The sequence below is a fragment of the Heterodontus francisci genome, chromosome 32, assembly GCF_036365525.1.
Source record: "Heterodontus francisci isolate sHetFra1 chromosome 32, sHetFra1.hap1, whole genome shotgun sequence".
NCBI classification, from domain to species: domain Eukaryota; kingdom Metazoa; phylum Chordata; class Chondrichthyes; order Heterodontiformes; family Heterodontidae; genus Heterodontus; species Heterodontus francisci.
In genome coordinates this window covers 47077353-47100059 of record NC_090402.1, presented here as the reverse complement: position 1 = coordinate 47100059, position 22707 = coordinate 47077353, and the positions used below count along the sequence as shown (strand labels likewise).

Here is a 22707-nt window from a genome sequence, read left to right as displayed (position 1 = left end):
AGAATGTGGGGTATATCAGAGTGTTATAGTGAGAATCTGGGGTATATCAGATTGTTATAGTGCGAATGTGGGGTACATCAGAGTGTTATCGTGAGTGTTGTGGGGTATATCAGAGTGTTACAGTGCGAATGTGGGGTATATCAGTGTTACAATGAGTATTTTGGGGTATATCAGAGGGTTATAGTAAGTGTTGTGGGGTATACCAGAGTATTGTGGTGATTGTTGTGGGGCATATCAGAGTGTTACAGTGAGAATGTGGGGTATATCATTGTGTCACAGTGAGTATTGCGGGGTATATCAGAGTGTAATAGTGAGTATTTTGTTATCTATCAGAGTGCTATATTGAGTGGTGTGAGGTATATCAGAGTGTTACAGTGAGTATTGTGAGGTTTATCAGAGAATCTAGTGAGTGTTGTGGAGGATATCAGAGTATAGTAGTGAGTATTGTGGGGTATATCAGAATGTTACAGTGAGAATGTGGGATATATCAGAGTGTTATAGTGAGAATGTGGGATATATCAGGGTGTTACAGTGAAAATGTGGGATATATCAGAGTGTTATAATGAGTATTGTGGGGTATATCAGATTGCTATATTGAGGGTTGTGGGATACATCTGAGTGTTACAGTGAGAATGTGGGGTGTATCAGAGTGTTACAGTGAGAATATGGGGTGTATCTGTGTTATAGTGAGTATTGTATGGTATATCACAGTGCGATATAGAGTGTTGTGGGGTATATCAGAGTGTAACAGAGCGAATGTGGGGTATATCAGACTGTTATAGTGAGTGTTGAGGGGTATATCAAGAGTATATCCGATGAAGGGTCACTGACCCGAAACGTTAACTCTGCTTCTCTTTCCACAGATGCTGCCAGACCTGCTGAGTGGTTCCAGCATTTCTTGTTTTTATTTCAGATTTCCAGCATCTGCAGTATTTTGCTTTTATGATACAGAGTATCAATAATCGGTATAGCGCTCTGATATACCCCACAACACTCACGATAACACTCTGATGTACCCCACATTGAGTGTTGTGGGGTATATCAGAGTGTTACAGTGAGAATGTGGGGTATATCAGAGTGTTACAGTGAGTGTTGTGGGGTATATCAGAGTGTTACAATGAGTGTTGTGGGGTATATCAGAGGGTTATAGTAAGTGTTGTGGGGTATATCAGAGTGTTACAGTGAGTATTGTGGGGTATATCAGAGTGCTATACCGATTATTGTGGGCTATACCAGAGTGTTACAGTGTGTATTGTGGGGTATATCAGAGTGTTACAGTGCGAATGTGGGGTATATCAGTGTTACAGTGAGTATTTTGGGGTATATCAGAGGGTGATAGTAAGTGTTGTGGGGTATATCAGAGAGTAAGAGTGAGAATGTGGGGTATATCAGAGTGTCATAGTTAGTGTTGTGGGGTATACCAGAGTATTGTGGTGATTGTTGTGGGGCATATCAGAGTGTTTCAGTGAGAATGTGGGGAATATCAGAGTGTTTCAGTGAGAATGTGGGGAATATCAGAGTGTTACCGTGAGAATGTGGGGGATATCATTGTGTCACAGTGAGTATTGCGGGGTATATCAGAGTGTAATAGTGAGTATTGTGTTATATATCAGAGTGCTATATTGAGTGTTGTGAGGTATATCAGAGTACCGATAATGAGCATTGTGGGGTATATCAGAGTGTTATAGTGAGAATCTGGAGAATATTAGATTGTTATAGTGAGAATGTGGGGTATATCAGAGTGTTACAGTGCGAATGTGGGGTACATTAGAGTGTTATCGTGAGTGTTGTGGGGTATATCAGAGTTTTACAGTGAGAATGTGGAGTATATCAAATTGTTACAGTGAGAATGTGGGGTATATCAGAGTGTTACAGTGAGTATTGCGGAGTATATCAGAGTGCTATATTAAGGATAGTGAAGTATATCAGAGTGTTACAGTGAGAATATGAGGTATATCAGTGTTATAGTGAGTACTGTGGGGTACATCAAAGTGCTATATTGAGTGTTGTGGGGTACATCAGAGTGTTACAGTGCGTATTGTGGGGTATATCAGAGTGCTATACTGAGTATTGTGGAGTATACCAGAATGTTACAGTGTGTATTGCGGGGTATATCAGAGTGTTATAGTGAGAATGTGGGATATATCAGGGTGTTACAGTGAGAATGAAGGGTATATTAGAGTGTTACAGTGAAAATGTGGGATATATCTGAGTGTTACAGTGAGAATGTGGGATATATCAGAGTGTTACAGTGAGAATATGGGGTGTATCAGTGTTATAGTCAGTATTGTGGGGTACATCACAGTGCGATATAGAGTGTTGTGGGGTATATCAGAGTGTAACAGAGCGAATGTGGGGTATATCAGACTGTTACAGTGAGTGTTGAGGGGTATATCAAGAGTATATCCGATGAAGGGTCACTGACCCGAAACGTTAACTCTGCTTCTCTTTCCACAGATGCTGCCAGACCTGCTGAGTGGTTCCAGCATTTCTTGTTTTTATTTCAGATTTCCAGCATCCGCAGTGTTTTGCTTTTATGATACAGAGAGAATGTGGGGTATCTCAGAGTGTTCCAGTGAGAATGTGGGGTATTTCAGAGTGTTACAATGAGAATGTGGGGTGTATCAGAGTGTTACAATGAGAATGTGGGAAATATCATTGTGTTACAGTGAGTATTGCGGGGTATCTCAGAGTGTTACAATGAGAATGTGGGGTATTTCAGAGTGTTACAATGAGAATGTGGGGTGTATCAGAGTGTTACAATGAGAATGTGGGGTATATCATTGTTTTACAGTGAGTACTGCGGGGTATATCAGAGTGTTATAGTGAGTATTGTGGTATATATCTGAGTGCTATATTGAGTGTTGTGGGGTATATCAGAGTGTTACAGTAAGTGTTGTCGAGGATATCAGAGTATAGTAGTGAGAATGTGGGGTATATCCGAATGTTACAGTGAGTGTTGTGGGGTATATCAGATTGTTACAGTGCGAATGTGGGGTATATCAGAGTGTAAGAAAAATAAAACTGAATAACCTTCGAAAATAAGAGAGAGTTTTGTGTACCAGAATGACCAGAGTACCGGATTGCTGTCTGGGACTGCTGCACGACTTCACCATGGGCTGGAGCCGTGTGGAAAGAGCGCCCCCCAGCAGCAGACTCCGGGATCGACGATACCTGGTAATGAGCCACCGAGGGGAAACGTTCAGTCGGAACTCAATCGCTGGCTGCAGTCTGTGGAATGTATGGAATTCGTGATATCTGCAAAACACAGTCAGTTGCTTCGGAGACGAGCAATAATGGAAATGTAAATATTGAGTGATTCCTCCTGATTTTATTTTGTTGTTTTCCAACTCTCAGCCCAACACTTATCCACCGGTTCTAATAGTTAGACTGGGCTTTAGGTGCAAATTGCTAATCTACATCTCGAAGGCAAACGGTAGCAGTTTGCTGAACTGTTACATAACTCGACTGTCCAACCCCAGCCCAGGCACCGGCACATGGGCTTTCCCCCCTCATCCTTACATTTAATTTGCATTTCTAAAAAAATAAAACTTGCATTTTAAATCCATGTTTTTAAAATACTGGTGTCAGCAGCATTTGTCTTTTTTTTAAAAAAAAGCTTTTTTGCAGAGTCTACATAATAAACCGTATATCGGAAAATGAATTAAATGGACCAATTTCAGATTAAGTTTCAACTTTAGCTCAGGCAGGCACGGAGATGAAAAAGATGGCATTTAATTCACATTGGCCTGTCTTTCCTGGGAAATGAGGTACATTTAACCCAGAAGTTCACAAATTGTAACATTTTTTTATTGTAAAAGGATACCTTTGATTTCTTTCTGGAAAGGACAGTAGATGAAGAAATGTCAATAAGCTTATTTTTAATAAGGTGTTTTCCTGAAATTTAAATACATCGAACTATATGGGAAACCTGCTTGTTAAAGGTCCTGTTTTCTCTCTCGCTCCTTGATTTTTTTTTAATCGCTCTATTTTTTTTTTCTTGGCTGGATTTCCACGACGGAAGGTGTTTGGCCGTGGCGCCCGGCATCTGTGCTCCGAAAGCGGCCAGGCGGTGACGCGGGGCCGTGGGAGGGGAGAAAGGGAGGGAGAGAGAGGGAGGGGATGAGACCAGAACCCCTGGCTATAAAAACAAGGAGAGCTCCTGTGGCTGAATGAATTGCGACCCGCGGTGTTGGGAGCTTGACACCGGCTAGAAAGACAAGGACATCAGTTGGAGGGCAGCACTCTGAACTAAATAGACAGGCAGTGCAGATCTCGGCTGGTGCGCACGTTAGATCCAAAACAACAGGGAAAGTTTATTTTCCTCCCCACTGATTTCTCTTTAGGAACAAAGTGGATTTCACACCGCTGAAATTTACCTGAAATTAACCAGACCACCTGATACTGGGTGACAAGTTTTGAATTTTCTTTCGTACGAGGATCTTTTGTTTCTTTTAAAGTATTTTTAAAGTTATTAGCAAACAGGGAAGGGCTCTTTGTTTTTGACGATTTTTTTTTTGGTAAAAGAGATGGAAGCGCTTCTGTATCTGATCATCCTGCTCGGCACTGCAGCTGGGGTAAGTGTTGCTCAGTGTTTTCAATACTCTAAATTTTACAATGTGTGTGTGTGTAAATTATGTATATACATAGCCTCAATTCTACTTTAAATGCTCCTGATCACCGCTGCGTGCCCAGATCCTGTGGCTCAGTGTATGGGGTAAAACACAGAGAGACACTCCCCTATTCATCCAATCTGTCAGCTGATTTTAAACATTCTTTGCGGTATTTCGTGCAGGTTCTGTGTCAAAACAATCTGCCTCCTAGGTTTGCCTCACAAACCCTGTTAAATTTATAATTTTAAGTTTGGGATTGTAATAAAGTGGAGGATTTGTTTAAAGTAAACTTCAAATTTACAATTTTAATGTGTGTGTGTGTGTGGAGGTGGTGGTTTGGGGGAGGTTTGCTTTTATACAGGTGCCAGCCCAGTCTCAATGGGAAGCAATTCTGTCTCTGAATCAGAAGATTGTGGTTTCAGGATCCAGTCCAGGGACTTGAACACATAATCTAGGCTGACACTCCAGTGCAGCACTGAGGGAGTGCTGCGTGGTTGGAGATGCCGTGTTTTAGATGAGACGTTAAACCGAGACCCTGCCTGTCCTGTTGGGTGGCTGTAAAAGATCAGCTGGCACTATTTCAAAGAAGAGCAGGGAAGTTCCCACCAGTGTCCTGGCCAATATTCTCAACCAACATCACAAAAACAGGTTAACTGGTTATTTAGCTCATTCTTGCTTGTGGGAGCTTGCTGTGCACAAATTGGCTGCTGTGTTTCCTACATTACAACAGTGACTACGCTTCAAAAGTACTTAATTGGCTGTAAAGTGTCTTGGAATGTCCTGAGGTTGTGAAAGGCACTATACAAATGCATGTCTTATTTTTACCAGTGAGGGTGAAAAGCTGAGGATTTTTTGTCAATTGTCCTGAGTGAGTTTTGCATTTTCTGTCATACGTTTCACTGGGTTTCACCTCATCTCCTCATGAGCTTGGCAAATGACTAAAAATCATTAACATTTTGATAAAGATCCCTTAATTTGTGGAGCAATTCCCCCTCACCCTGGCAGAAAGAGTAATTTGGCCAATTGCTTGTGGTGGTCTCATCAGAGTAACTCTGTTTCCTAGATTAAAAAGGAGAGCCAATCACTGGAGACAGCAGCAGACAGCTTCGTCCTGACTTGCTGAACTGCAGACACTGGGATCATTCCGAGTGCGCGGCAGGTCTGGTCAGGAATCAGACTCCCTGCCTTCTCACTACACTTTCCCGATGATAAAGAGAAGATTTGCATTTATATAGCGCCTTTGACCATGTCCGGGAATCCCAAAGTGCTTTCTAGCCAATGCAGTACTGATTGAAGTGTCATCACTGTTGTAATGCAGGAACTGTAGCCAGTTCCCACAAACAGCAATGTGATAATGACCAGCTAATCTGTTCTTTAGTGATGTCAGTTGAAGGATAAATATTGCCCAGGACACCAGGGAGATCTCCCTCAGTGCACACCAGGCATTAGCCTGGATTGTGTGCTCAAGTTCCTGGAGTGGGACTTGAACCCACAACCTTCTGAGTTAGAGTGCAGCCCACTGAGCCACAGCTGATCTCCAAAAAGCACCTCAGGCTTAAACAAGGCGCCTTTTAAATAAGTCATGTGCAAGTGGAAAACAACAGGCATGAGTTTTACCCTCCCTCCCACTGGCTTGGCCAGTCGGAATTCCTGGCACCGCCCCCTACATTGACTGGCAGCTCCTGTCAAAGGGAATTACAGCAACGCGTCATCTGGAGTGAACCTTTTGCTCAGCATTCCCGCCTGCAAGGCAGGAGGTGCAGAGCTGGAGCCCCACTCCAGACAGTCCCAGTAATCGGAGAATGGAGCTCTGGATTCTGGATTGATGTCCAGAAACCTGGTGACTGTCTGTAACCCCCCAAAGCAGCTCACTCCCCCACCCGGTCTGTGGGAGCCATTGAAACCCTCCCATCATATAGGATTAATCACCCAAGTAACAGCAACAATTTACATTTTATATAGCACTTTCCCATGCAGTAAAACTTCCCAAGGTGCTTTTATAGGAGCGTTATCAAAGAACATTTGACAGTGAGGTAGATAAGGGGATGGTAGGACAGCTGACCAAAAATTTGGTCAAAGAGTTAGGTTTTAAGGAGTGACTTGTAAAGGAGTAGAGGTTTAGAGAAGAAATTCCAGAGCTTACAGCGCAGGTAGCTGAAGGCAATGGTGGAGCGATGAAAATTGCTGTTATAACCATGGAAGAAGCATCGTGGTCTGTCAGACAGTAAATCAGCCTGCGAATCCCTCCACTACTTCGCATCTTCCCGTTGGAGAATAGTGTGAAGAGAGGGAAAATAGCCTGGGCCTTGACAGACTCTGGGCCACTGCACTCCTAAGCTAAATTCCTGGGATACCAGGAGTCCCTGTCACTGATGTGCAAACAGGATGCCAAGCTGCTGACTGAATGGCAGAGTTTAGAAGCGTAAGTGTGGGCCCCACACTACTCTGTAATAATCACAAACTGAATGATAAAGGCTGCTTTTCATGTTGGAATACTCACATCCAGCTCATATCGCAGGGGGGGGGGGGGGGGGGGGGGTAGGAATGGTGCTGCAGAATGGGTAGAGTCAACTCTTAAAAGGATCACGTCTCAATTCCAGCCTCGAGAACCACACCAGGAAACTAATGTCATTAGCCCCTTGATTTATGGGTGGAATTGTTAGTTCTGTTTTTTTTTTACAGGGGCATTGCTGTCTTTTGAGTGTGCCTGGAGCTTTCATTTGTGTTAAGTGAACGTGTAATTTGCCTCCAGTTGTTGTGTTTTGGGAATATTGTAACATTCTTTGCCTGCAGCATCTTTGAGGATCGCAGCCGGTAACTCACGGTTAACAGTCCCTCCTTTGATGTCGCTGCCCTCACATCACACTGTACTCTTGCTCTGCAAATAGGTGTTTAGCACTCGAAGAGTTAAATGCGCCAGTTCCACAGCGCAGCCTCTAGTGACCCAGTTAAGTATCTCTACCATCTCAAAACATCCCTGATCCCGCAGTCTCAGCCTGACTGCCATGTAAATAAGAATACAAAACATCCTTGTCTTATCAGAAGATGCAGACCCAGGTTACAAGCAGGAATCACACGGCTCAGGAATTGTGTCAAATGGAGGGATTAGCACCTGAGCTCAAAGAGTAGTGAGTTTTCACATGAAGGGGAGGAAACAGAAGAACGTGCGTTTATATTCCGTCCTCTCAAAATGTCAGGACACCCCACAACCAGTACTTTGGAAGTGTAGTCACTGTTGTAGGGAATACAGCAAGCGCCCACACTCAGCAATGAGATAATGAGCAGATAATCTGTGTTTTAATGGTGGAAGTTTTGGGATAAGCACCCTCCTGAGAGGGCAGATGGGACCTCTGTTTTACATCCAATCTAAAAGACAACACTTCCAACAGCACAGCACTCCCTCAGTATGGCACTGGAGTGCCAGCCTTGATTGTGCACTTAGGTCACTGGAGTGGGGCTTGAATCCATAACTTGTTGATTCCAAGGTGAGAGTTTTATCCACTGAGTCATGATGGACACTGAAGGGTGGGGGAGGTGCCTGTGTTTTCACCAGCTCTTCCGGGTTGCCGTTGGTAAGATGTAGCAGAGAGTTTTGATGGTGATGCCAAATCATGATACCACATGCATTCACGCTGGCTTTCATGTCACAGTTCCCCCTTTTTGGCCCCAGTTTCACAAGGAGACAAGGGGCATGGCTTAAAGATAAATTCAGGAGCGACGCTGTCTTAAGCCTCTCTCCGCAGATCAGGCCTCTGGTGGGAAAAGGGGGTCGGGTGGTGTGCATCGGTTGCCAGCAGGCTCTGTGAGGGGTATTGAGGGGGGCATCTTGCCACCTGACAGGGAGGGGAGGAGACATTCGCCCCATTACCCTAGGTCAGGCTGAAACTCCAATCCTAGAAGTGACTCGGGATCCGGTCCCGCACAACCCGAGCCGCCTCTCGGAAATGCCCTCCATGCCATTCCAATCGGCACGGAGGGGTTTCCTGTACAGGCTGCTCCTGCACACTCTCCACTTCCTCGCCCTCGTCAGCCGGCTGTACACGCCCTGGCGGCCCGCGTTGCCATCTGGCGACGAGGGGAAATCCCGATGGAGGTCTCTCTACGCGGGAGTCCTCCCCCTTTACATTGGGGACCTGGGGTGGAGGGTGTTGCACAGGGCAGTCCCATGCAATAGACTTTTAAGTAGGTACTTTCTGCGGCCTGGACGAGTCCGTGTTTCACATATAAATGGAGTGTGCGTGGTTGCAGCCCCTGTTTGAGTATTTGAAAGGGCTGCTCCTCAAGTTCTGGCTGCACTTCAGTCCCACGCTCCTGATCTTTGGGCACCCAGTGAGGAGGGGTGTGGGTCGGGAGGAGGATCTCCTCGTCGGTCTGCTCCTGGGCCTGGCCAAGGTGGCAATTCACAGGTCCAGACTGCGGGCCGTTGGGGGGTCTGTCCTCCCCGATTGCCTGCCTCTCTCCCACGGTTACGTTCGCACCCGGGTGTCCCTGGAGAAGGAGCATGCGGTGTCCGCCGGTACGCTTGAGACCTTCCGCGACCGGTGGGTACCGCAGGGACTGGAGTGCATTGTTAACGCCGAGAATGGCATTTTCATTTGAGTTTTTTGTTTATTTGATTTTTAATAAAGTTATTTGAAAAAAAAATCCTAGAAGTAAAAGGTTAGCATGTCAGCTGATTGCACCAAAATCTCTTGTCACAATTAACCCTTTCAACAACACTCTTGTCTATTGGTTGCTCCCCTGACTACTGGCTGAATTCCGAGGTGGGTTTGGTTTAAAAAAAAAACACATTAAATTGAAGTTGAACTAATAGAAAAAGGGATAAAGGGAAATTGGAAAGAGAGTGTGAGATGGGTTAGCGGTGACAATGCAAGTAAAAAAAATTTTTTTAAATATTGAAATTGAGTTTTTGGAGTTTATATTTGTGGATAACGAGTAACCCCAATGATGATCTATACCCAAAGTTTAAGTGTATTGCTTCAATAATACAATTTAGTAATAGTTGGGGTTAATTCAGTGTCACCGTTTGTGAGCTGAAGTTTAAAAATTCAGTCAGCCACTGGAGAGAACAGTTATTTGCCTGGGCCTCTCAGGGTTAAAAGTCTGCAGGCAGCTTCACGAGAGAAAGTTCCTGCTGAAGTATAATTGCGAATCCGAGTAATGAAGTGTGCTGGAGGTCATTGAGTTTGGCACGACTGAATGATCTATTTCTGTGCTGTGCTGAGTCATGTCTCTGAATGGGCAGTCCTGTCAAACAGCGTGAGGAGTTTGTGAAGGGTGAGGGGTTGGACAGAGACTTGATCTAACAGGGTCGGTGTCTCACTGCCTCCCCCTCCCTGTGCAGTATAATTTCCTTGTGCAGGAGTAAAAGAGGGACCTGACGACTAGAGCCCACCTCACTAACAGGAGAGATGATTAGATAGCCCTCTCAGGCAGACGTCAAAGATCCCATAGCAGTGAGCAATATTTATCCCTTGACCAACATCACTAAAAAAAAACAGATGATCTGGTCATTTATCTCATTGCTGTTAATGGGATCTTACTGTGGATGTGATCTTTTACTACATTTCATGGAGAGGGCAGAAAGGAGCTCAGTTTAAAATCTCATTTGAAAGACAGCAAAAGAATGAACTGCTGCACCTTCGAGGTAGCAAAATACAAGCTCTGTAACAAAGGCGCCATACTGAAGCCCAGTGAGAGCGTGTATCTTTTTAATCATGGCTGCATGTAAGATACTCAGCCGAGCATCCCCAGGGGCAGCTTGCTGAATAGGACCCTTATCTCCCATTCCCCGCCCCTGACTTGTCTACTGACCCATCTGGCTCAGGAAGGGAGATGCTTTTCAGATAAAGAACCAGAAATAGATTTCCACTCTTCGATGACTTCAAAACTTTGGTGAAAAGCAACTGCTTCTTGCTTGTGGTGGGAGCAATCTAAGTGCTTTCACTGTCCAATTCTGAGTGGCTGTGAGATGTGTATCAAGCTGCAATGGTGCTGAATACTTTTATTTCCCCATCTTTAATTCCTCTGTCAGTATAACTGGCTTGTTCATTCATGGTGTGCAAAAGAATTTCAAATGTGTCATCACGTTACACTCAGACACACTAACCGGAGGCCTTCATTTCAATAAAATACGTCCAAGCAATGTGTCCTTAAGGGACAGGAACAGTATTTGAATATGTTATTGCACACTGCACACACACATGGTCACATACATCTATATAAAAGCATTGCTGTTGGACAGGGTCATTGGACTATCAGGTGCTGAGGGTTGTTTGTACATTCTGTAATGTGCCCAATTTACCCTCTATCAGTTTAAATTTCAATATTACACTATCCACTGCACCTGATATTCTGACAGGCCTGTCAGTGTGCAATCCTCTGTGTCCAAGGCACTGACCTAGGAAATTACCCCATACCATTTTCCATAGAAGCACATTACTCTGTATGTTATATAATAGGATTATTTACATTCTGTTTTTTATATATATAATATATATATAGATACATTACTCAATGTATTATACAATATTATTTACTATTTCCTATATTAGTCTGTAACATACTAGAGGTGTCTAATATTGTATAGGGTAGATTGTCTTTGTCCTTGCACTAGTGAGAAACCATCTGAACCCCTCGATTAAATTCCAGCCTGTAACTCACTCCTGGATATCCATTATTCTATATGTAAAACCCCTGAACCCCTCGATTAGATTCCAGTCTGTAACTACTCTCGGGTATCTATTATTCTATATTAAAGCCACCCGAACCCTTCAATTAGATTCCCGTCTGTAACTCACTCCTGGTTATCTATTATTCTATATATAAACCCCCCCCAATTAGATTCCAGTCTGAAACTCACTCCTGGTTATCTATTATTCTATGTATAAACCACCTGAACCCCTCAATTAAATTTCAGTGTGTAACTCACTCCCGGGTATCTATTATTCTATATATAAACTACCCGAGCCCCTCGATTAGGTTCCAGTGTGTAACTCAGTCGCGGGTATCTATTATTCTATATATAAACCATCTGAACCCCTCAATTAGATTCCAGTCTGTAACTCACACATGGTGCTGAATTTTCAGTAATGTGTTTAATGTCAGGGTTTGGTTTGCCCACATTTCTGCTCTAATCAAACTCTGCCGGCGATCTGCATTGCACACTGTACGACACCAAGTAACCTTCATATCTCATTTCCTGTTATCAGCAAGACCAGGATGAGGCGGAGAGGAGCTGGGTGCCCACAGAAAGCTGATTGGTGTTTGTCTTGCCCAACCCAGGTGGAGAGTAGCTGTGGACCAGAGTGTCACTGCCCCGATACCCCTCCGAGTTGTGCCCCAGGCAACAGCTTGATAATTGATGGCTGCAACTGCTGTAAAGTCTGTGCCCGGCAGTTCAACCAGGATTGTAGCGTCATGGAACCCTGTGACCACATCAAGGGACTGGAGTGTAGCTTCGGCTCCAGTGACGTTGCCACACGGGGCATTTGCCGAGGTAAGTCAAGCGTTTAACAATTTAAAAGGAGTCAGGATACAGAGTAGGAAGGGCTATCTTTTTGTTCACAGGTGATGTTATTAATGAGTAGCATCAATCTAATGTCCAAGCAAAAGTAATCATCAGTTACCTGTGGTTATTAGGAATCTGTAGTAGCCCACATCGTTATTAGTAATCATTAGTAACCCTCCAGATTATTAATAACCCATAGTAATCCTCATAGTTATTAGCAACCTATAGTAACCTTTGTTTTAGTTTTTAGAGATACAGCACTGAAACAGGCCCTTCGGCCCACCAAGTCTGTGCCGACCATCAACCACCCATTTATACTAATCCTATACTAATTCCATATTCCTACCACATCCCCACCTGTCCCTATATTTCCCTATCACCTACCTATACTAGGGGTAATTGCTAATGGCTAATTTACCTATCAGCCTGCAAGTCTTTGGCATGTGGGAGGAAACCGGAGCACCCGGAGGAAACCCACGCAGACACAGGGAGAACTTGCAAACTCCACACAGGCAGTACCCAGAATTGAACCCGGGTCGCTGGAGCTGTGAGGCTGCGGTGCTAACCACTGCACCACTGTGCTGCCCTTTGTGGTTATTAGTAATCTATAGCAACTTGTAGTAACCTTCATGGTTATTAATAATCTTTGTGTTATTACTCTGTAGTAGCCATCATGATTATTACTAAGCTATAGTAACCCTCGTGGTTATTAGTAACCCATAGTAACCTTCCCAGTCATTAGCAATCAGTAGTAATTTTCGAGGTTATTTGTAATTGACAGTAATTGTCAGGACCCTGGCCCACTTCTTGGGGTCTGGTTACACAGCAGTACTAACAGAGGGTGGAGAACTTCTGGGACAGGATGCCATTGCACCATGGAATGTACACAGAAGGAGGCCATTCAGTCCAGCGAGTCTGTGCCGACTCTTTGCTAATGTAATCCAAAGCTAATCCCACTGCTCTGCACTCTCCCTGTATCTTCCTCTGTTTCAAATGTTTATCTACTCCGAGCATCATGTAAGGCCCGAAACAGTTCGGGAGGGAGCGATCAAAAAAGAATTTGGCTGGAGGAGGGGAAATAAACTAGGGATTAGAATCATAGAATGATACAGCACGGAAGAAGTCAGTTCGGCCCATCATGGCTGTGCTGGCTCTTTGAAAAAGCTATCCAATTACTCCGACGCCACTGCTCTTTCTCCATAGCCCTGCAAATTCCTTCTTTTCAAGTATATACCCACTTCTCTTTTGAAAGTTACTATTGAATCGGCATATACTGCCCTTTCAGGAAGTGCATTCCAGATCATAACAATCCGATGGCTTTTTCAAACCTTGCTTGAAGATCTTTAGGCCTAGAAGTTTCTGTTGAGTGTTGAATATTCCACATTGGTAATTTTCTTTTGATGCTGCAGCCAAATCCGAAGGAAGGCCTTGTGAGTTCGGTGGGAATATCTACCAGAATGGAGAGAACTTTCGACCCAACTGCAAGCACCAGTGTACCTGTATCGATGGAGTGGTGGGCTGTATGCCACTCTGTTCCCAGGAGTTCTCTCTGCCGACCATGGACTGTCCCAAGCCTCGGCTGGTCAAGATACCGGGCCAGTGCTGTGAAGAATGGGCCTGTGACACCAATCATATTGGTGAAGACTCTGGAGATAGCACTGAGGAAGCAGACGACTCGATGAGTTATGAAGAGATCGGAGACCAACCAGATGCAGAACCATTATCCAGCAATGAACTGACTGAGCTTATCAGAGGCGGCCTTAAGATAGAACCAGGTAGGACAGCAGTCATTCATTCATTCACAAGTTTAGTTAATCCTTCTGACTGCCCCCTTTAACAGAGGAGTTGCCAGCTCCCTGATTGCTATATTTATTGGCTGGCATGAGACTGGGCCATTCGCAGCAGGAAGTCCCCAGGTTTGAGCTTTGGGCCTGTGCTGTGCTGGCTGGTCTCAGCTGGGAAAGGTGCAGGATGCTACAATGTGCCTCACTGCCCCTAGTCTAGGGAAGGGAAAATAACCAGCAAGAATTCACTCTGATCAGTATCCAATAACCTCAGCTAGAAAATGTATGTGTGCATGCACTCGCCTGCTATGGACAGGCTTGACTTTAACGTTGATGAATTTCACTGTCAAATAGCCTGCTGTTGCTGGTGTTTAGGCTCGCACTCGTTCATTTGAAAGGGTCACATGGAGAGTCTCTAGTGCCTCTGGAACTATATCCCAGTGACAGTCAGTGCCTTCAGGGGAGATGAGAGGAAAAATATAAAGACATTAACTCACATTAGGAAGTCAAGACCAAGACTTCAGGTGAAGTGGGATTAGGGGGTGAATGATAATTGGAGCAGACATGCAGGTATACTTCGGTCCCCATTTCATACCATACATTCTGTCCTTATTTTTATACTTCCATTATAAACCCCATGTCTTTGTTTACAATGGAAACTTCCTATGTAAACAGTCATGCTGACAGTGTGACAAGTTTGCATAGGCAATGTCCATTATAAATGTCATTATAGGAATTTACAACAGGAAATGTTGAGAGGAAAGTGTGCGCGATGTAAGGTTTTTGATATATTCTGCAAATCTGAACTGCTTGTATCTTTGCTCATTCCCCTGAATATAACACAAAACTGTTGTATCTGTACTCTGTGGGGGTGAATTTCCACATGAATTCCCAATTTATTGGCTGTAACTTTGGTAGAGATCCATGAAAACCCTGGAGAAACGGTGTACATGCTGCTTATTCCCTTTCTCTGGGGTTTTCTCTAAAGGGTCGAGAGAATCTCCTGGTTGAAATTTAACCCCAAATATTCATGTGTATCTGCCCATTACTACCCACCATGTCAGGGAAGGAGAGTGTGTTCTTGATGAGGACTTGTTTTTCCCTACAGCCTGGAGAGTGCAGGCCCTCAATCGTAACTCAGACAAGTCAAAGTGCCTGGTTCAGACCACCAACTGGTCACAGTGCTCCAAGACCTGTGGCATTGGCATCTCCACCAGAGTGACCAGCGACAACCCCCAGTGCAAACTGGTGAAGGAGACCCGCCTCTGCCAGCTTCGCCCCTGCGACCTGCCACTCAACACCAGCCTCAAGGTAAGGGGATGCTCATCGCGATGTGTTGTACAAACAATCAACCACCGTCTGACACCCAGGGTTAACACCCCTAAACTGGGCCACAACAGAAAGATTTTCATTTATACAGTAGCTTTCACTATGTCCCAAAGTGCTTTACAGCCAATGAAGTGCTTTAGAAGTTTAGTCGCTGCTGTAAAAAATACGGCAGCCAATTTGCAAATAGCAAAGACCCACAAACAGCAATGTGGTAAATTACCAGATAATCTGTTTTTTTCAGTGATGTTGATCGAGGGATAAATATTGGCCAGAACACCAGGGAGAAATATCATCTTCAAATTAGAGTCATGGGATCTTTGACGTCCAGCTGAGAGGACAGACATTGCCTCATGTGTCACGTCCTGGAGTGGGACATACCTGTAATCTTCTGATTCAAAAGAACATAAGAAATAGGAGCAGGAGTAGGCCATTTGGCCCCTCGAGCCTGCTCTGCCATTCGATAAGATCATGGCAGATCTGATTGTGGCCTTAACTCCTCTGCCTGCCCCCATAACACTTGCTTCCCTTGTGATCAAAACTCTGACTAACTCAATATAATATATTCCCTGGTTCTAGATTCCTCCACAAGGGGAAACATCCTCTCAGCATCCACCCTGTCAAGCCCCTTCAGAGTCTTATACATTTCAATAAGATCACCTCTTATTCTTCTAAACTCAAATGAGTGTAAACCTTTCCTCAACCCCTTCATCGCAGGAATCAACCTAGTGAACCTTCTCTGAACTGCCTCCAATACAAGTATATGCCTCCTTTAAATAAGGAGACCAAAACTGTACGCAGTACTCTAGGTGCAGTCTCACTAAATCCCTGTACAATTGTAGCAAGACTTCCCCACTTTTATACTCCACCCCCCCCCCCCCCCCCTTGTAGTAAATGCCAAGATTCCATTTACCTTCCTAATTACTTGCTGTACCTGCATGCTAACTTTTTGTGATTCATGTACGAGGACACCCAGATTCCTCTGTACTGCAGCATTCTGCAGTCTCTCCCTGTTTTAATATTCTGCCTTTCTATTCTTCCCATCAAAGTGGACAACCTCACATTTACCACTTTATACTCCATCTGACAATTTTTTGCCTACTCACTTAACCTATCTATATCTCTTTGCAGACACTTTGTGTCCTCCTCACAACTTGACAAGAGTGTCACCCACTGAGCCACAGGTGACACCTGGGAGGTCTTGGGTTATTTTAGGCATGTGGATATCAAGTGGTACAATTATTTAATTCCAGACCCTGTAAAGGTCTATATTCCACATACTCTAAATACATGCAAGATAGAGGGCACCAACTTAGTCTTTCCCATGTTATGTGTCGACAAGGTCAAGTCAGTTTGCTTTGTAAATGGATGGGAATATTTTCAGATATGCATGATTGGCAGGTGAGACTCTCCTCCACCCGCCTCCCCCCCCCCCCCCCCCCCCACCCCCACCGCATCCTGGTATGGGACATTAATAAGATCGGACCTGTAGGGTGGGATGTGGGGGTTGTGAGTTCGTCCGTTATTTGGTTTTGGATTTATCATGATAGGCTCCTATCAAGTCATTCTCTTTCCTCGTTGGCAGAAAGGCAAGAAGTGCTTGAGAATGAAGAAGGCCAAGGAGCCCGTGCAATTCACCTACGCCGGATGCACCAGTGTGCGGAGGTACAAGCCCCGCTGGTGTGGCTCATGCACAGACGGGCGGTGCTGCACCCCATCACAGACCCGCACAATTCATGTGCGCTTCCGCTGCGACGACGGAGAGACCTTCTCCAAGAGCATGATGTGGACCAACAAGTGCCGGTGCCACTACAACTGCCCGTACCAGAACGAGATCTCCTACCCTTACTACATGCTGCACAACGACATTCACAAGTTCTCCGAGTAAATATGACGAAGGTGGACCTCAGTAAAGAAAGACGTCTCTGGTGGCCATTTGCTGTGTCCACTCGTCCACTTTGCCGCTTAATCACGTCTACACTGGCATCCATACCAGTCCAGTTCACTGACCTACTTAACCAACCTTAAAGACTAGACTGATGGCCATTCGCAGCATCTGTTCTCATGGTGCATTTGAACTTGGATTTCAGGGCTGGCGATGGCTATTTGTCATGCCTGTTGACCTTGATTTCCAGTGGTCCATGTACTGTACGCCTCTCATAGCTCTTCAAGTCTCGTCTGTAGTCCATTAAGCCAACATGTCTTTGCCTTGGAAATTGGCTGGCCATTAAACACAAAGACTGCATTGATTGGAAAGGATCAGAGAAAAGTAAGATCTTCCCAATTGATTCAAAGAACAGGACGTGCTGTTAAGATTTGCACCTCTGAAAATTAAAGGGACAAAGAACGCAGATAAATTCCACCTAGCCCACAAGTGCTAGCCTTTAAGATTGAGTTGAATAGGTTGGTTTACAACTAACATCTCTTCTAAACCAGTTTTCAGGCATGGTTTAGAACAGATCAAATTAACTGTAACAAAAGAAAATTCACATTGACATTTTTTTCCTAATCTAATTTAATCAGAGTTAATGTGGTTATATATAAAGTATCAGATGATTTTTAATGTTATTTAAGGTCATTGGACATAGTTTCTTTCCAAAGTTGAAAATGGGATAGGGATATCTATCCAGTAGATCTCTGAATGTAATGCAGACTAAATAAGGAGTCCTTATTTCTGAATTGTGGCTGGTTTCTGTTTCTCCTATGGTACTGTCTAAATCTCTCAAAAAAATGTCTGAGATGATGATCATCAAGGAGGCTTAAGATGTCCAACTGCATGAAGTCTATGATGGCCAATTTCAAGAAGGCTTATATAGCAGTCTCTGAGGAGGCTTGAGATGGCTGACTCCATGGAGCCTTCTTTAAAGCTTTATTTTTTAACTTTATACTGAGACATCAACTTCTTCTGAAACTGTGTCCAATGCCATTGACAATTTCTGGTAGATACTAAGACATTCTGCCATGGCACTTCTGAATGAGCTGATGAATACTGCATCAGATGGAGAATCGGGGTCTAACTAGTTTTCTATTAGAGAAGGAGAGCACTGTGTTCTGCTGTCAACGATTGACAAGAGTTAAGTGTTAATGAAGGAGAGGGAGTGCAAGGCAACCAGACACCATGCTCCAACACCTTGACCAAACTTTTTTTTAAGGGATTTCCTTGAATATTTGATTCATTGATCTTTCTTCCTACTTTTAGATTCTCTTCCCCTGCCCCATGCTACACAGCGCTCATCAGGTAAGAAGGTTAGGCATCAAGCTACTTCCAGTCAAGTCTATAATCAAAGCCCCAATTGTAACCTAACCCGGGGTGGGTTCAGACTGAACCTCCATTTTACTCTGCACTGCATTGAAATCAATGGATTCGAGCACAACCTGTTGCCACCTATCGGTTAAATTACAATGGGGGCTCAGGTTTTGGGAGGGTTAGGAGAACAAACCATGTTGACTTATCCTCTCAAAGCTTCTCCTTCCAGCACTTAGTGTGTCCCTCAGTCTCCCCAATTGCCAATCTGTTAAAAGGATTCAATAGAGTAGATACAGAGAAATTATTTCCTCTGGTGGTGGAATCAAGAACAAAAGGCACAACCTTAAAATTAGAGCTAGGCCGTTCAGAAGTGAAATCAGGTCTTTTTCCTGCAAACAGTATAGAAATCTGGAATTCTCTCCCCCAAAAGGCTGTGGATGCTCCATCAATTGGAGTTTTCAAGACTGGCATCAACAGCTTTTTGTTAGGTAAGGGTATCAAGGGTTATGGGGCAATGGCTAGAAAATGGAGTTCAGCCAAGATCTAATCGAATGGTGCAGCAATTGATGGGCTGAATGGCCTTCCCCTGTTTCTAGCACCATTGTATAATTTGTAGAGATGGAAGCGTCAGAGTCTTTGTGGAAAGCATTTGGCAAATATGCAATTTAGCTTGGCAACTCTGACATTTTCATGGCGAGAAAGACGGGCATGTGTATTTTGCTCAAGGTGTTGCATTACGTTTGTAAACCAATGGGGAAACGGTATGCCAAATGCTTTGTTCAGGAGGTCAGTGCCCCAATGCAGCAAAAAATAAAATAGGGTCTAGTATTTGAATTTTGGGTGATGCTCAGTCATTTCAGCCCTGTTCTTCCAACTTCCTAAATGCAGCCCAGATTCAGAAGATGAGAGCAGAAGCTTAACAATGGGTCATTTCGTTAGAGAATGTCTTAACATTTGGCCAATGAAATCCAGTGCAATGAAGCTAAGCAGTCAGTCAGTCATAGACCAACGCTGGTCCTGCTGTTACGAGGAGACTGTTGAAAACAATGTCAGACCATTAAATTCTAGAAACGCATCTTCTCCATCTGTTGGGTCAGTAGAGATTAACTCTTGAATGTGCACTGTGCAACATGAGATGTGAATATTTTAGTATCGGGCAGCTATCGCCTGTGCACTGAGGTGAACCTTCCTACAGTAATCCTATTTAATTTGTACTCTTTTTTTTTTTTCCCTGCTTAAAACAAACTTCACTGTGGTGGAGTGATCCAAAGTGAACATGCTTCGTTTCCGAAGCGCAATGAGACAACTGTAGAGGGTCATGTGTAGTAAATATTCTGCGTGTATATTTAAAGACTTTTTTTTTCTGTATGTGTCTAATATATTTCTCAGTGTCTGCCAGTATTATTGTAATGTAGAGATGTGGCTGTGTCTTTATCTAACCTATGCTATCAGTTAGAATAGGTTTGTGTGACAACCGGCCCTTGCGTGTGGGTCTATAATGTTGTTAAGAGCGATTGTAGAGGAGAACAGCCTTGCCAAGTAAAATGTAACCTTGGTGTGTGTCAGTTTGTCCAGGTTGTAGGATCTAGAGATCAAGACTGTTCAACCGAAGTGAGACATTGTCCAAATTAGGAGCAATCCCATCTGTTGATGGACTGTGGTTCACACAGTATCCTTCCATATCTAAGACCACCCCAGCTGATGGGATAAAGGTCTCCTCTCTCTGCCAGTTGTAAGGATACGAGACATGAAAGAACATAGGGCAGATCCTAGTGTGTGTGGAACCATTGAACACAGTTGTCCAAAGTTTAGGATTAAGTTGTGGGTCTTGCAGAGAGACCGCCATAGCTGGTGCTGTTCTGAGGCCAGGGTTCATCCAGCGGCTCTCGTCACTCCTCCTTCATGGCCCTTTTACAATGTGTCAGCCCCGGCATTAGAGAGAGACCTGCCAACCACGCTACTGAGTGGAATAAAACCTCCTTGTATTATTTAAATGGCTAGAACAGGCTGGAGGGGCTGAATAGCCTACTCCTGATCCTATGCTCCTATGTATGTAGACTCATTAAAATGGGATAAGGAGTCAGTGGTGGCAATTTAAACTCTGGGAGCTGACATACAGATGTTGGTCTCCTGTGATGTGGAATAAAATGGTAAATGTAAGAGTGGATTTAGTCTGTCCATTAGGCTGGTTATGCTAGGCTTTACTTGAGAGAATTTCTTCCCTCCCCGCCCCCCCCCCCACTTCCTCCCCACCTATCTACTATAAACAGGTTGGAAGAATCCCAGGCGATCAATTCTTGGATCAAAATTTTTCACCCTGTACATGCACTAGTAACCCAGAGAGCCAGGGTATTGCTCTGGGGATAAAAACAAGAAATGCTGGAATCACTCAGCAGGTCTGGCAGCATCTGTAGAAAGAGAAGCAGAGTTAACGTTTCGGGTCAGTGACCCTTCATCGGAACTGCAGCATCCGCAGTATTTTGCTTTTATTGCTCTGGGGACATAGGTTCGAATCCCACCACAGCAAAAGGTGGAATTTGAATTCAATTAATGAATCTGAAATTAAAAAGCTAGTCTAATGATGGCCGTGAAACCATTGTCGATTGTTGTAAAAACCCATCTGGTTCACTAATGTCCTTTTTAGGGAAGGAAATCTGCTGTCCTTACCTGGTCTGGCCGACATGTGACTCCAGACCCACAGCAATGTGGTTGACTCTTACATGCCCTCTGAAATGGCCTAGCAAGCCACTCAGTTATATCTAACCGCTATGAAGTCAATCACAGTGGGTGTACCTACCCCACATGGACTGCAGCAGTTCAAGAAGGCAGCTCACCACCACCTTCTCAAAGGCAATGGGGGATGGGCAATAAATGCTGGCCTGGCCAGCGACGCCCACATCCCATAAACGAATAAAAAAAAAAGTTACACCCTGGGAGACCCTCTTTACTTTATCAGGACTCAAATCTGTAATGAACTGAGAGGTCTTAAAATGCAAAGAAAGTAACTAGTTCTTCCGAGAACAGGTGAATGCACTGGGGGCTCAGCATGGACTGGCAAACCAGGCGTAGAGGTCACTACGCTAAGTGGATCGGGAATGCTATGGATTAAATATGCTGCTCCTGGCACCCAATTCATTGATCTGTGCCCCTGTCAAGCAAAACTGCATTGGGAATGAAGCCTCCCAATGTGAGGGGCTCATCTGTTTCAATGGGTTGTGATGGGTCTCGTTCACCCTGTAATGGCTCCCTGATTTTGATAGCCACCATGCAGATCTCTCTAAATTTTGGAACATTTTTGGAGCGGGGTGGAGGTGGGGGGTTTAACACAGAGGGAAAAGACTCCAAAGAGATCCCATGGTATCCCAATAACATAGCAAAATCCAACTAACTGCTCCAGTGTAGCAGTGAGAGGTAGAAGTAGGCTAAGAATCCAGAACGTGGAGGTCAGTGTTTATGCTCCTGAAGCAACAAGCGGAAGAGGGAGGCTGGGCCAGTGGGCCCACAAGCAAAATAAGGGAAAACTAAAGTCCAGTGCAGACAGAAACCACGTTCCACCCCTTCACTCTCAAATACACCTTGGGATTAAATGCAAAGTGCCAGAGGCAGGTATTCTGTCTGTAATTATACTAACAATTGTGAGAACCCCCCTAGAACATTCTAGGTATGAATTCTAGAGGTACTGAAGGGACAACGAAGCTTGCTTCCTCCATCCCAACCCTATTTTTCTGCCATTGACATACTAATAATGAATGTAGACACAATCTGACTTCCTGAGTTGCTCTCTTGTTAATATCTGATTTCAATATAAGTATGCAGATGAATAGTGTTGTATATAATGATGTTTTGCACATATTGTAATTAGAATGATGTCTTTATAGAAACAAATACTTAATTTCTTAATAAATATTTTAAACATTTTATAATAAAAGATGAATTTTGTGTTTTTTTTTAAATCTTCTCCTGTTGTGATTAGTTATTCTGTTTGCATTTTTTTAAACCTTGTGTAGGATACACACTTCCTGTTCACAATCCTTATTTCCTGTTGTCACAATTTTTGTGCCAACGTTTACCATTGTAAATTGCTACCTCAATATTTTCCATTCAAGTTTGCTATGTCAACTGTCACAGTGTAATTGCGGGCTCTGGCCACCAGGCAGCTCTGCAAAGCAAGTTTCTGAAGCCTCAGCCCCAACACCATCATCTGTACATGATGGGCAATTTACTCGT

At 44.1% G+C, this 22707-nt stretch overlaps 1 protein-coding gene across 1 annotated transcript; it reads left to right on the top strand.

Annotated features, from left to right (window-relative positions):
• Positions 1-4165: 4165 nt before the first annotated feature.
• ccn1l1 (cellular communication network factor 1, like 1) lies at positions 4166-22408 on the top strand. Its single transcript, XM_068012747.1, has 5 exons — positions 4166-4577; positions 11898-12111; positions 13533-13898; positions 15016-15218; positions 16819-22408. Exons 1-5 carry the CDS (start codon positions 4530-4532, stop codon positions 17119-17121), a joined length of 1134 nt encoding a protein of 377 aa, XP_067868848.1. The 5' UTR covers positions 4166-4529; the 3' UTR covers positions 17122-22408.
• Positions 22409-22707: the final 299 nt, after the last annotated feature.

What these genes read in the sequence shown, in the direction of transcription:
- ccn1l1 (XM_068012747.1), top strand. Translation starts at nt 4,530, where the DNA reads ATGGAAGCGCTTCTGTATCTGATCATCCTGCTCGGCACTGCAGCTGGG. An exon ending in CGGCCTTAAGATAGAACCAG is followed by an intron (nt 13,899 to 15,015) that starts GTAGGACAGCAG and finishes TTTTCCCTACAG; the next exon opens with CCTGGAGAGTGCAGGCCCTC. An exon ending in CACTCAACACCAGCCTCAAG is followed by an intron (nt 15,219 to 16,818) that starts GTAAGGGGATGC and finishes CCTCGTTGGCAG; the next exon opens with AAAGGCAAGAAGTGCTTGAG.